Source organism: Manacus vitellinus, unplaced genomic scaffold (genome assembly GCF_001715985.3).
Source record: "Manacus vitellinus isolate BGI_N305 unplaced genomic scaffold, ASM171598v3 scaffold_17_pilon, whole genome shotgun sequence".
In the NCBI taxonomy this organism is placed as follows: domain Eukaryota; kingdom Metazoa; phylum Chordata; class Aves; order Passeriformes; family Pipridae; genus Manacus; species Manacus vitellinus.
In genome coordinates, this window is record NW_021939256.1 from 2,210,554 (window position 1) to 2,225,015 (window position 14,462).

Here is a 14,462-nt window from a genome sequence, read left to right on the forward strand (position 1 = left end):
AGGAGTCAGACACTGCTTTCTTACTCCTTGCTCCCTTAGATGTCTCCAGACAGTTTGGCCTAACACAGGGTTTTCTAGTTGGCTCTACATCGCACTGTACACGTTTTATCAATCATAGTTTAGACTGGCTAAAGTTGGGTTTCCAGGTCCTTAAGGAGCTGCTATGCTTTGCATAAAGTTGTTTGGGAAAGAGTAAATTCCCTTTCTTTTATTTTTTTATTCCTTTTCATGTTTTCTTTTTTCTTCATTACTGTTCTACTTCCTCACTCAGTTGTTCCTCTGTCCTTGCTTTCTGCCGCTCTTCAGGCTAACATGTTCAATTTATTTCTGCAACTGGTAAATCACTGCAAATCTGTCTAAGTTAGTAAGCAAAATTACATTTCCTGTGAAACAAAGCTAAAAATTAGATTATACTTGATTATAAAATTGCTTTATGTTAATGAGTTTAACTGTACTTTGTGGGACAATCTCCAAATACACCTCTTTGCAGCTGTAAGATCGGGCTCCAGTTACTAACATACCCAAATATCTGGACTACGTTTAATCAATCACCTGGCATACTGATTACTACTCTTTGAACAATTGATTAAATGGGTTGGATAAGTGAAATTATTTGTATTACTTTCTATACTTGGGCCTACAGAGCAGCTTAGGAGTATAAATGAATCATTTTCCTTGCTAGAACAAACAGGAGATTGTCAAAAAAGAGATGCAGCTCTTGACTGTGCCAAGCCATCTGGCAGCGTGAAAACCACTCCGGGGCAGTATTCTACCAGTGCAGAAGAGGAAGCTAATGTGCTTGGGCAGAGGAAGGCGCAGCCAACTTCTGGTTAGAAGTTTTCATTTTTCATCAAGATGATGCTTGAAAACTGGTACTAACAATTAAGAAACGGCAATAGCAAAGAAGCAACAAAAGAGTGTGGGTTTGTCATTGGGTTATGAGAAAGGTAAAAATCTCGTGGGATGCTAATCATCTTTTTATCCCCATGGGAATTGCATGGTATGAAAAAATTCCCAGATAAGAAATGTGTGTGCATTTTTCCTTCGTGGCAACACCAGTGACCAGTACCATCTAGCGCCCGCAGCCCCCTGCAGAAGAGCACTCATTTAGAGTCTGTGGTTGCTCAGTGCAGCAGCACTGGCACGCTGCTGTGTATGCACGCTGCAGGTGGGCTGTCTGCTGCTTTGTGTGCTTGCACACCTTTCCTTTCTAAGACGCATGCACTCTAGTGTTCCAAAATACATTTCAGCTTGAATATTGTTAGTGCCAGTTTCAGTGCATCACTCACTAAACCACTTGAGAACTGGGTAAATTCAGATTGTTTATTATCACTTTGATTTTTCAGTTACATAAGCAAACAGAAAAAAAACACCAAAAGAGCCCAAGCCCACCACTGTGGTGCACTGAGGAGCAGCTTTGACTTAGTGAGCTCATTCAGGAAGCTATAAAAATGTTTGATTGCTCTATATGTTTTTAAAATATAAAAACTCCTGTTCTCAAATGGTACATGTTTACATGTTTGCATTTACATCTTCACTGGTTTGTTTAAACAATTATTCACACTTTTTTTCTGAAATATTTTAATTGGGTATTTGAATATCTTATGCAACTCCATTTACCCACAGTTTTTCTACTTATAACACATCATGTATCCCTTTTGTAACATCCTCACCCCAAAATTTATGAACTGATTTCCTTACCATATTGTAGAATCGAACTTAGTCCATCCAAACTTAGAATCTCCCCTCCCTATCATGATCAAGTTATTATATTTTAGTTCATTCTAAGATATCTCTCTGATAAAATAAATTTCGAAAGCTGAGATGCTGCTACAGACCAATGGAGGTCACCTGTGTATGGTTTCATTGGGGCAAGGGTAAGCTCTTGTGGCAGAAGCCTGCTTGCACTACATGGACTTTAATGTCTGGGGTTTTTTCAGTTATTTTGGGGGCAAACTACCTGCCTAGATTTATCAAGCCATAAACAGAAATGGCTGCTGCAGGATGTGTTTTGAGTTTTGTTTGAAGAGTCCATGGGGGCCAAACAAAGGCCGGGTAATTAGTAGGAGGTACAGGTGTCAAGAATCACTCAAAAATTTTCCAGGTATCTATTTCTTTGAAAAGCAGTGGTGTTTTGGAAAGTGGAAATGCCTGAATATTTTTTTACTGGATTTAAGTGTATCTTAATCCTCTCCAGTTCTATGAAATAGTTTTAAAATCCTTTCTCAAAATCCTTTCCTGTTTCCCAACTTGCAAAGCCAGGATAAGAATGCAGTGAGTGTGTAGCTGCTGGCTCTCATTTCCTCACATATTTTGTTTTGGCTCGCGCAAATGAGGAGACAGGTATTTTGGACTCTGGAGAACTATTTGACTGCCTCAGCAGCTCAGCAACATCTCCCCTGGGATCCCTTTCTGTATTTCCTACATTCCTGCCAGTCCCTAACACATCCTGGCACAATTTTAAAACAGCCACGGAGAGGCATCTGTGACAGCCTGCTGCTTGCCTGCCTCTGCTGTGGCTGGAGCTGTGTGCCAGTGGCAGGGCAGGCTGTCCCTTCCAGTGGTGAGCACTACATGGGGAAGGAGAGATGATGCTTCATGCCCACCATGGCTGCTGGTGCCTTGTCAAGAGAAGGGTTCGCAAGTGTGGTCAGGCACAAGGATCAGTGTGAATCAAAGCCGGACATCCTTACCTGAAATGGTGGAGCAAAGAAGGTCTCGTAATCATAACATTTAATTTTGTGGGGCTAAAGCGAGGTGGCTTGCAACAAAGTGTGTTTAAAATGTCATTTTAGGTGGAAGTGTGAGATTTCTAAAGCTATCAATCCTTGGGTAATGTCACCCTGGTTAATGTGTATAACCTGCTTGTTACCATAGCAGTTGTGGACCACTGATTAGATGAGGAATCTTAACAAGGTTTTACAACCTTCTTTCCAATTTATTTCAGAATAGCTTTGGAGAAAACCCTGGCTTTACGGAGATTTTTAGAATGCTGAGCAAATGAAATCAATGCTGTTTGCATTTAGATTGTGGGAAAGAGGGTATGCCCTCCTGCTTTCCCCGTTACAGGGCACAGAAAGTCACAGAGCCCATGATCTCATCTGGAAGAGGTGATGGTTGGGCTTAGAGCCATGGGTGTCCCTCATATCAGGGAATAAGGAGGACATCAGGACGTGGCACTGAAGTGGGGCAGGGAGAAGCAGTTTGGATAACTTGGATGCCACAGTGAATGTCTGTCCTGATCAAAGCTTCTGAGTCAAAAGGAGAATATAGATGTGTACTGCTAGGGAGACAGGGCTGCCTGGGATGTGTGCTGCTGGTCTGAGGGGTGTTCAGCAGGGATATCCACATGAGCAGTCAGGAGTGTACTGTCTCAGATCCATCCCAGCTGGAAAAAAAGAATCCTGTTCTGTTTTGGAAGTGGTGTGAAGAGAAAAAAATCTCCAGGTCATTTCTGACTGTAATGTTTACCGATGTCAGAGTGAAGTACTACATGTCATATTTCAAGTTTGCCTGCTTGCCAACCAACAGCAGAATAAAGCTTACTCAAACTATCTCTCTTTTCTCTCACCTTTTCTTGTTTGAAGAATTAATGGACCTATGCTACTGCCACTAGTGCAAGTTAAATGAGTAGGATCAGGAGCAGATCTTGTGTGCACGAGTGACTTTTTTTTTTTCCTTTCTCTCTCCTCTACAATCATGTAAGACCTGTTTCTGTTCTATACAGCTGCAAAAAGAAGCCCTGGGCAGCAGTCTCACGAGTTCCAGGAACTGAAGCAGAGGTCCTTAAGTAAAGACGGTCATCAGGGAAGCAAGTCCAGTGACTCCGGCGAAGAAGCAGATAAAGATTTTATTTTCGTTTAGCAATCAGTACAAGTGCTTCGTAGCGCAAGAGCTTTTTATAACAATTGGGGTTCAGCAATCAACAGCCCCTCTAGCCAGCTGCTCTTTCACCACAGGTACATTTCCATGCAGAAAACCTGATCTTCCAATAATTATTTACAGTACACTTGGCATTGATTCGGTCCTTAATTTCTGTTCTGTACAATGCAGACATTCCTTTCTATGCCTTTGCCTAAAGCCAGCCATTCTTTCATGTGTTCTACTTGAATTTCTCTGAAGCAGCTACAAAGAGTGCCCTGCATTAGGGCACTTGGAAAGCAAAGCAAATTAACTGGAGACTATCTTACACTAAAACACTGTACAGCAGGTAATGTGTTGTACTGCTGAATGTAAATGTGTCAGATCTGCACGTGACTTACCTATAAATATATTCTTGCGGTATGCAATTGCACATTGTAATTATATTAAAAGAGCACACTAATAAAATAATTTGTATAGATTATATATATTAAATGCTTGGGTATGGTTTTTACATTCTCCCATAGGGAGCTTCTTTCTTCCTGTTCTCTTACTGTACATAAAGCTCCAACACTTACATTTGTGTACCGTCAGAAAGCACAACAGAGAAGGATTTGGATGACGTATAATCATGGTATGCTTCCACATTCGTATATTAATGTATATATTGATTGGAATGAGGGCAATTGAAATTTTATTAATATTGGTGTTTTCTAGAGGCCTTCCTCGGTTTTGTCTGCATATTAGCTTCCTTTCAATGTGTAATTCTATGAGAAACATAGCTCGACACCTGTAAAAACATTTCAGCTTTTGAGGGAGGGGATGCAAATTTCACAGCTACCCACTTACATTACAAGTTGAAGGGATTTTATTCATATGTATATTTGTAACAATAAAAAAATGATTTTACAACTGAAATACTAGTCTTTGTTTTTACTACAGTGTTTGTGGTCTGATGGTCTCTGCTCTTTGAATCTGGCATTGAGTCAGGTAGACAAAGTGTGCAGTTAAGACAAAACCCATGTCATTTTTCTGCCTCTAGTAAAGCCTCTAGTTCCAGCTGAAAGGGACACATACACATCATCTTCATAAAACTGAAGGAAGATCTCTTTGCGAATCTCCTCCCTTGGGATCTTCAGCAAAGTAGCCTTCACATGAGCCAGAAAGACATGCTATCTGAATTCCCAATTTTAATCCAGTAGGACAAAATAAAATTGGTTTGGTAACTCTCTCCCAAGAGCAATTTCCCTTGCCCTTCTGTGGCTTCTTGACTGGACGGAAATGCTCAGATACTTGCTTGTTAGGTGACCTTCTGTCTGATCCCTGTGTACATGCCTGCTATTGCCACTTCTCCTATTGCAGTATAAAGGGCTGCTAAGTCAAAACAGAACATCTTAGAAGCTTGGTAGAGGTTTACATCTCAAAAGTAGGCTACAAGGCTGTGGGAAAGAGGTTCTGAGGGCTGGGGGTTCATACCTGGGGTTTGCACTCTCTTGAAATTCTGCATTTGTCTAAAATCATTGAGAGAGTTCTTCACATTCACATATATATTTGTGATTTATTTGGCATCAGTAAGAACAAAAGACAAATTGCAAACTATAAATAGAAATACTTGTATTGGCAATGAAAATTAATCCAGTCATAAATAAAATGCAATATTTATTCCCTTAGGACATGGAAAAGAAAACTGCCTGAGAAGTGTAAGTATGCAAGAAGGGTTGCCCTATTTATTGGTTTTGTGGATTTAAGACAATTAACAGCAAGGGTTGTGGTGTAAATTAAGACAAAAATTTAAAATAGTCTCTAACTTCCAGAGAAGTCAGTTGCTGAGAATTTCTTCTTTGTCCTTGATGTCCTTCTTATCAGTCATCTGAGATACTGAGGTACTGATCCTGCTGTGAGAAATCAGGGCAATAGTGTTTGCCCATCACCCTGGTATCAGTAAGCCAAAGACAGGGATGTCTCAAAGGTTGTAAGCATGTGTTTGTACTGTTAAGAAAAAAAGCTCTAGTGCTGTAACATTTTTTGGCTCGAGTGTAGTGATTTCATTACACAGCAGTATATTTCCATTACTTATGAAAAGCCATTCCAGTCTGTATTCCAACCCATCAGTGTTGTGGGCAGGCTGAGTGGTGGAGGAAGAACTTTATGGGAGTGCAAGTGAGAGCTCTTGAAGACCTGAGATTTGGTTTTTTGTGTGTGTGGCTTTGGGTGTGGGGAGGAATGATGGTTTTCATTTCTTTATTATCTTTCTGACTGACACACCCAGCACTATCAGCCTGACTGCAAAGAATTCACATTGCAGAACACCCCCTTTCTTGTACCTCTTCTACATTTAGGAAATAGTGACTTTTATTTTCATTATCTTGAGCTCATAGAGGCCATGGATAAGTGCCAGTGTGTTTCAGGGAAAGAACAATCACTGTACCCTGGTGCCAAGCCAAGCTGGTTGGGAGGTCTGGGGGGATCACAGCTCTGTGGGGCAGGAGCCTTTCCATGAGCTGCAGGCCCTCCAGCAGGTTTGCAGCTGAGGGAATCCTCGTTTCTCTTTTTGCCTCCCTGGTGCCTGAGCTGCGTTGTGGTCAGTTCCCTGTGCTCCCTGCCTGTCCTGACCCGTGTACTGCCCTGAGAGTATAAGGGGTAGAGCCTGGAAGCCACATTCAGCTGCTTTGGTGGGATGCCAATGGCAGAGACCCCTGGAGTTCCTGGGAGACTGAACAGAGATCAGCTATGGTACCACTGAAGGAGAGGGCTAGTACTTGTTCTCCCAGGGCATCCATAGCATCTTTGAATACCACTGATGCCCTGCATTCCTCCCCGTGACACACTGGGTGCTGCCTGAGCACCTCCAGCTGTGCCAGCAGTGGTGGGAGCAGAGTTTGGCATGGGAGGAGAGGTGACTTGCACCCAGGTGTGCTGCTGGCCTTCCTTTTGCAGCTGAGGGCTTCTCCACAGTGCTGTGCTGTGCGGTCTGGTTGCACAGAAAGGGCTCACAGCGTCCAGCTAGGGTTATGTCTGACATGATGGCTTGGTCTCTGGGCTGGTGTCAGGCAAGACAGCAGCTCCTTGGTGCATTCACCATGTTTAGGCGTGACAGCAAAGGGGTGGCAATGTCTGAGGTGACAGCAAGGTCCTCTGCTTCCTCCTGTGCACATAAGCACTCATACTGTATGACCAAATGAGAGGGAAGGACCAGTAGCCCTAGTCACCCAGTTAGAAATGCTGCCCTGGAAGAGTTGCTAGCACCAGCATTTCCATTCAGAGCTTCACCTACCTGATCCACCCTTGGGAAAAAGGGGCAAGAAGCTCTCTTGGAGGGAGCTGCCCTGCTCTTTTCTGTTCATAAATCTGGTTTTCAGGCTTTTCCATTGAGGAATTTCACCTGTGATGTATGTAGCAGGAGCACCTTCCCCTCTGAGATGCACTGGAGAAGGGCTGTGGCTTCCTGCCAGACTCTAGCGTGAACTCAAATAGCTCTGTACCACATCTGCAGGACCTACTTCCCACTCCCTGCCAAAGGAGGTTAAAATCTGACTGATAGATTCTGAGCTTTTTAAAGTATTCCCTGATGTGCAGTTACAAGAGCAAATAGCTGCTTCCTGAGATGGGAACTGCAATTATCTTAAATCTTCGCCCTCTGCCAGACCCAGCCAGCCAGGCTGAGATGACATGGGAATTAATGTGGCCCATTAGTCACAAATCTGCACGACCCACCACACTTAACTGAGAGCTGCCATCAGCACGAGCTCTCACTGCCACTGCTTATTAATCAGTTAATGTGGAGATGATTTCTTTCTCCTGTTGCACAAAAAAAAAGTTACTGAGAATCATTTTTAGGAAAGTGCCAGAAAGTTCTGTTCCTGTTTGAGATGCATGAGAGAGTCATGCTGATTTGCCCATACCCACAGATGCTAATGCTGGTTGGGCTGTGCCTCAGTCCCACCTCTGGAGATTATCCTCCAGTTGTGCTGAAGCTTGGAGGAGATTTCGGTTAGTGACACTGTCTTTTGCTTCTCCTGAAGCCGTGGCCCAGAGGATTTCGTAACACAATGCAGGTGAGTAACAGATTTTCATTTAATACTAGACTCCTGCTGATCAGACCTAGAAAGCAGAGTGGTCTTTCCCCATCCCAAGAAATAGTCTGTAACGGGGGAGGATGAACATTCCTACACAATCACATGGTGATGACCTTCACGTTCTTTCTAATGTAGGAGCTGACAAAACCCAGCTGTTTGAATCATTCCCTCGCAGTGCCATCAGCCCTCACCTCCTCCCTGTGAGACCTTCCCAGAGCTCCAGGGAGGCAGCCAGTGAGTGGTGAGGTGGTCTTGCTGCCCAGCCAAAACCCTTTTAACTCCTTGGAATGCCTCAATGGCATTGCCAGAGGGTCTCTCAAACGTTACAAACTGCCCACTGGATAATTAAAATGCCTTCACTTTGACACATAAACATTAACTTGTGTCCTGCCTAAGAGAGAAAAGTGCTGCCTAGGGCTGACTTCCACCTCCCCATCCTGGATATAAGAGATCATAAGATGATCTGCCAGGCACCATTACAGCTTTACTACTCATCTCTGTGCCCATCCTCTTGCAGTCCCTCAAGCCTCTTCCCAACACAAGCATTGTGCCAGCACCACAGCAAGTGCCTCTAGAGCCACCTGAGCCTCCTTCCACTAGTGTCCAACATTTCCAATGCCTTCATGATCACAGGCAGGGCAGGACCTCACAGCAGCTGGGGTGTCTTCCCCAGGGCCAGAGAGGTGTACATTCATTTTTGGTTAAGAGTAACCAGCTTTATCAAATACACAGGACTCCCTGGCCCTCAGGCCATGATGGCACCTTGTTTCAGCAGGCACTGCTGGTGACTGGCAACTTAAAATACTGCTCTGATCATTTCACTTGGAAATCTTCTTTTCCCTTTCTGACACAGAGGTTTCTCGAACTCTGAAGGGCAGTTTTCCAGACTTGAGGATTTGCTGGCAGCGTCAAGGCTTCAGTGGATTTGGCCATGGAACTCCCACCATCTCACGTGCCCCATTCTGATCCCTTGAGACAAAAAATGTGTGGAAAATTGTCTGGAACACCTTGGCCGAAGGCATTGGTGCTGCAAGCTTGTCCTCATGGGGCTACCCCTTGTTCTGGCATGTGGCCATTCTGGAACAAGGGCAGAAGGGCTGTGGGTTGACAGAAGCTTTACTTCATTCTAGAGACAGTGGTTTAGTTTAGTATTTATTTATTTCTTTATTTGGCATTAGAGAATTGCTGAAAGGCTAAATGCTGCTGAGAGGGGGAGCTGAGCGATGTCAGCTTCAGCAGGGGCACCTGCACTGAAATCCAGTGGTAGCTGGCAAAGGACATGAAGCTATGTGTTATGTGCCATTGGGAGCTGTACAGTTGTGTGTTCAGAGACCTGGGAACAGGCATCTGAACAGGTTGAAGAAATGTGAAAGTGAGGCCTCAGGGTGATCTGCAGTGCAGGGAAACAAATCAAATAGAGTAAGAGCTGATGTCAAGCCCCTAGAAAATGGGGGGGGCTGCATCCAAGTGCCCATTGGGGATGGGGGACACCCCAGAGGTTCCGGGGTCACATGCGGTGAGGAGAAATCCCAGCTGGTGAAAAACGACTGATAAAGAGCAATGGCAGAGCTCCTGAAAAAAACTCTTTTCCTCTGAGTTCAGGACAGAGCTGTCAGTTCTCCATCAGCACGCAGCCAGGGACAAGTTGGTCCTTGGGATGAGGCACTTGTCCGGGCAAGAACCAGGACCAGGCTGCCAGCTCACCCCCTTCCTGGGCCATCTCATCTGTGGTTTCTCCTGCTGCATCCAGGAGACCCCACAGGGGCTGGGGCTGCCACTGTCCTGGGATTGCACATTCCCTCTATACCAAGTACTGAAGAGAAATCACTGTAAGAGCAACGATGCTCCTCAGCACCAAGAAGCTGAACACTGAGACCCTGTATTTTCAAACAGAGAGAAAACAAACTGTGAGTCTCTGCACATCAGATGAAGGAGAAAATGCATTTTTTTTTGAGGTGTCATTGCAGGGACTGTGTTATTGAAGGACTTAATTTCTTGTGCTATATCCTGTAGCAAACTGAAGAGACTCCTGCAGATTTGAGAAGAGTCTTTTCCCAATTAGAAAACCACTCTGCCTTTGACACCCCTATATCAGCTGATCTAGGGATTTATTAGATGCAGGTTCCAAGTGTTTGGAAAGCTTGCATGGAAAAGCAGATATGCTGCCATGGTCCCTCCCAGCTCTGTGTTGAGGTCCTTGCTCCTATGCCACTGTGCTGATGCTGCTTCGGCAATTCATGATAAGTTCTGCCAGCTGACCCCAGCTCAAGTCTTTCAGAGCCTGTTTTATCTGCTTTTCCAGTAAGCTGAATTGAGGAGGAAAAAAAGCTGCGTGGGAGAAGGAGTATTTAATTAGATTGATACCAGACAAGGGTAGGCAGAAGAGGGGCTGCTAGCTTGGGAAATCCAATTTGGTTTCACTGAATGGAGGAGTAAAGTTAACTCTGTAATCTCTCTTTAGCATCATTCCAGGAATGCCTCCTTCCCTTCCCATTTGCTTAGGTGGGTAAGACCCAGCAGAGGGTAGAAGAGAGTGCTGTGGAGGTTGTTCGTTCGGACAACATTAAATTCTAGCTGAAGACTGGAATAATGGAAGTCATTTACTGTAACTGAGACTGCAGTCCCTGTCTGGATAGCAAAGAGCAGCATGTGGCTGGTGGAAATGTCAGCTTTCCTTTGGGAAATCTCTTCTTAGATCCCTTCTGATGGCCTGAGTCCTGACTCCTCCTTTTCAGCAGCATCCTCATGGGAAGGAGTTGGCCACTCCCCTGTAGCACTCAAGGAATCCCACTGCTGGTCCAAAATGGAGAAGAGAACAGAGAACTGAAGCCACACAGTTTTGGGGGCTGCATATGGGAAGGCTGGAAAAACCTGGCCTTGGTAGGAATCTGTGAATGGGAACATCTGTGGGATGGTAGTCTGTGTCACACCACATCCATCAGTTCCTGACACAAACTGTTGTTGCACCTCTTTGCACCCTGCACCCACACACTCTGCACCAGCTAAGCCAGAAATAATGGAGCCAGCATCTAACCCAGCACAGGCATGCTGGATTTGCTGGGCAGAAGGAGGGAGTGGAGGGAAAGATGGGGCAAGATGGGGCATCCATGTTGGAAGGTAGGAGTTGAAATCTGCTGCTAATAAGCAGCTTGTACCCATGTGAGAGTGGGTTTGGAAATATGAGTCTGTTTCTTTTCTGCAGCAGACAGCTTTGTCTCTGACTTGATTTCCAAGCAGTAGTAGGGAGCTTCACTGACTATTATTTCCGCTTTGATTCCCTTTCAGTTTGCCTTTCCTCTGCTTCTCCAGCATTTTTCTTTGTTGGGATGCTCACAGACCCCTTGCCAGGCAGCAGCACATCATCCTCACCCTTGGCAGCCCCAGCTGCACACAGCTGCTCAGATGGTACACTCGCCTCCCAGTTGCCCTGATGCAAATCAGGCTCTGGGGAAAACGGGACACACTGAGGATCCAGTCTGGAGTTTTCTGCAGAATCTATGCAGGACCCAAACTACCTGTGAAACACTTTCTCAATGCGGGACAAAATGCTGGTGGTGCCAGCGGCGGCTTCCTCAGTGTCTCTGGTCAGTGCAAAGCTGAGGGAAGTGGAAGCCATTTGCTGAGGAAAATTATTTCCATTTATAAAATCCATATCTCTATGTATTTGGAATTTTCTTCTGAAAAGGGGAGAAACAAAGTTGTGCCACAAATCCGGATACTGGATTTGGGTTTTTTGTTCCTATTCTGTTCATGGAAACCCAAATGTTTCATTTCACATCAATACTTTGAGTCTGGCCCAAAGAACAAGGCATTTGTCAGCTGCCCTTTTTTCTGTTTCCAAATCAGCAATCTGCACTTTTATCAATGTCTTCCCATTTACAGTTGCTTAATTAAGCCTTTCTACAAAGCTAGCCCAGCCTGGGGTTTGGCCGCATGCTCCTTATTTTGCTCTTTACTTGGGAAAAATTGCTATTTATTAATTTATTATCAGTATCAACTAAATAATACATCATTGCTGGTGTCCCTCAACTGGACTGCTCCCCGACCCACAGCAGGGCCAGGAAGTGCTTTCAGCCTCAAGGCACCTACTGAAGCACATTCATTTAAGAGCCAAATGCATCTGCAGTAAGGGTGAAATCACAGAATCTGCTGAGTTGGAAGGGACCCATAGGGATCAACAAGTCCTCCACAGGACCTTCCCCAAGAGTCCCACCATGTGCCTGAGAGTATTTTCCACTTGCCTTTTTTTTTCATCTTCAGCTTTTTAAAACATGGATTTGAGGTCTTCAACCTTGAGTGTTACTGCACAGCGCAAAGCTGAAGACAAAGTCCTTAATCAAAAGTGTTTGTTACTTTTTAAAAATGCTGCCTACTTTCAATTCTTATTTATTCCTTTAAGGAAACAAGCCAAGGCAGAGTGGTTGCTGAGTTTGGTATATGAGCTGCACACACAGCAGCTGCCTTCAGTTTGTTGCTTTAGTGCTAATGCCAATGAAGCCACAGTTCAACATGCTCCTCAAATTTGCAATTTGTCCGCAGAAAGTCATGCTGGACAAGTAAGAGTTACTCTGAGCTGTTTTTTGTTTACTTTGGTGGTTTTTTTTCATTCATGCCTTACTGAGTCACCTAAAGCAATTGGAGAAGCTGAACCCCATTTTACCCATGAATCAAGATGGCCATATCCTCACTGCAGGCTGGAATTTCTCTCAGCTCCCCTGGTTCCAGTTACTTTGAGCTTAATTTCTGCAATTCCACCCCTAAGAACCTTAAATCCATCTTGTGTGATACATCAGGCAGGGCAGCTAAGCTGTGTGTCTGTCGGGTGGCCCCTATATTTATAGGGTATTTCAGTAGAGGGTTTTATGGGGGGAGCAAACGCATGGCTGGTGCAAACAGAAGAGGAGGCCATTATCTCTGATAATTTTTCCCTCTTTGCAGGTGTGTTCTGCTGCAGTGTGAAATCAAAACCACTCTCTGCCAGCACTGAGTGTGCAGAGGAAAACAAGGATGTTCAGATGGATGGATACATATCATCCACATCCTCATGCACAGGTAACAATCAGTTCTTGTGAGATCCCATTAAGCTTTAAGGTCCTTTTTTATTTCCAACTTGGACAGCAGTTTAAATAAGGTGTCACTTCTTCCCTGCTCTTCCTCCTGTGAGGGTATGGGGGAGAACCAGCTCACACAAGTGCTTCTCTATGCCCTGAGTTTGCATCTGTTCCCATAAAACCTCACTGTCTCCATCCCTGTCAAATGGCTGCTTTCCCTTGCAAAATATTTCAAAACATGCTTAATATTTCCTCTTTAGTTTTGTTAAAAATATTTTTTTTTAATAAGAAACTAGTAGTTGTGATCATACTACCGAGGACCCTTCCTGTTACCAACCATGGCAATGCTTTCCAAAGCCAGGTTACAAATCTTGCTAGAAACTGATGCACAGTCCTTTCCTTAAAACCTGGATCAGGATGCTCCCTGTCTTGGGCAGATGAGTTCTGGGTCCTGGGAGGAGAAACAGGACCAAAAAGTGACCTTTGTGTCATGGAGCAGTACCACGTACACTCCTCTCACATAGGAGCTCAGGCAGCTCCCATGGGGCACGTGAGGCCACCACTGGCCAGGAAGCCGTGGTGGGAAGCACTGGGGAGAAGAGGCTGCAGGAGAGGTTCCATAGGTGAGCCCTAATGCTGGGGCCAGGAATGCCTTTTGACATTGAGGCAAGGATATGTCTCAGAGAAATGTGAAGTGTCTCTGGTCATGCCAGCAAGGGACCTGAGCAGGTGTCCCCTAAACTTAGGCTTCCCTGTGTGTCCATACCTAACAAGCACTTGTTTCTCTTCTGTGCCAGGGTCCCCCGTTTGACCACGCTCAGGGAATGCTTTTGGCCTTGCCGTTGTATTAACTATCCTGACAATAGTTTTTCTGAGGTCCAAAGGTGATGCCAGGTTGCTATTCAAGGAATCCCCCTACTGAGCTGCTCCTATGCTGCTGTTTAAACACATTAGCTTCTAACTGTCTCCTTTTCCTTCATACACTGAAAAAGCTGGACATGGCTGTGTGATCTCTGTTGTGATCTCTCTGAAAGAATGTGATTTGCAGACCTGACATTTCCTGAGTACGACACAACTTTTAGTTCTTCAGGAGGGTTTTTTTTTCCCCTCAGAACAAATAGGAGCCTGCTCAGGGCAAACATTAAATATGTTTTAAAAGCCTTTTCTGCTCTACTACTGAGAGCCTCTCTAAAGCAATCAGCATGTGCATGAAGTTGAAATATGTATATATCGAATCAAGAGCAACCTGGAAAAACTCTAAGTGCTCTCAAAAGATAATAATGGTACTAGGAGCACACACAAAGACACACAGTCCAGCCCCAGGTACCTGAAATCAATGCAGGTGACTACACAGGTGACATTCAAATCACATCTAACTCCAAGCAGGGCCATCATAAATATGATGCTCTATCATCAATGACACCTTGAACCCCACGGTTTCTTCTTTTGATTAGTATTATAGGAGGAAGAGAGC

General features: G+C 44.6%; 1 protein-coding gene across 1 annotated transcript in view; it reads left to right on the forward strand.

Annotated features, from left to right (window-relative positions):
- Nucleotides 1-4,779, forward strand: part of CARMIL1 (capping protein regulator and myosin 1 linker 1) — a 193,631-nt gene extending 188,852 nt beyond the window's left edge. The window contains exons 40-41 of the mRNA XM_018069977.1: nucleotides 683-829; nucleotides 3,728-4,779. Of these exons, the coding sequence (XP_017925466.1) occupies nucleotides 683-829; nucleotides 3,728-3,864 (284 nt within the window). The 3' untranslated portion in view covers nucleotides 3,865-4,779. The remainder of the gene's footprint in view (nucleotides 1-682; nucleotides 830-3,727) is intronic.
- Nucleotides 4,780-14,462: the final 9,683 nt, after the last annotated feature.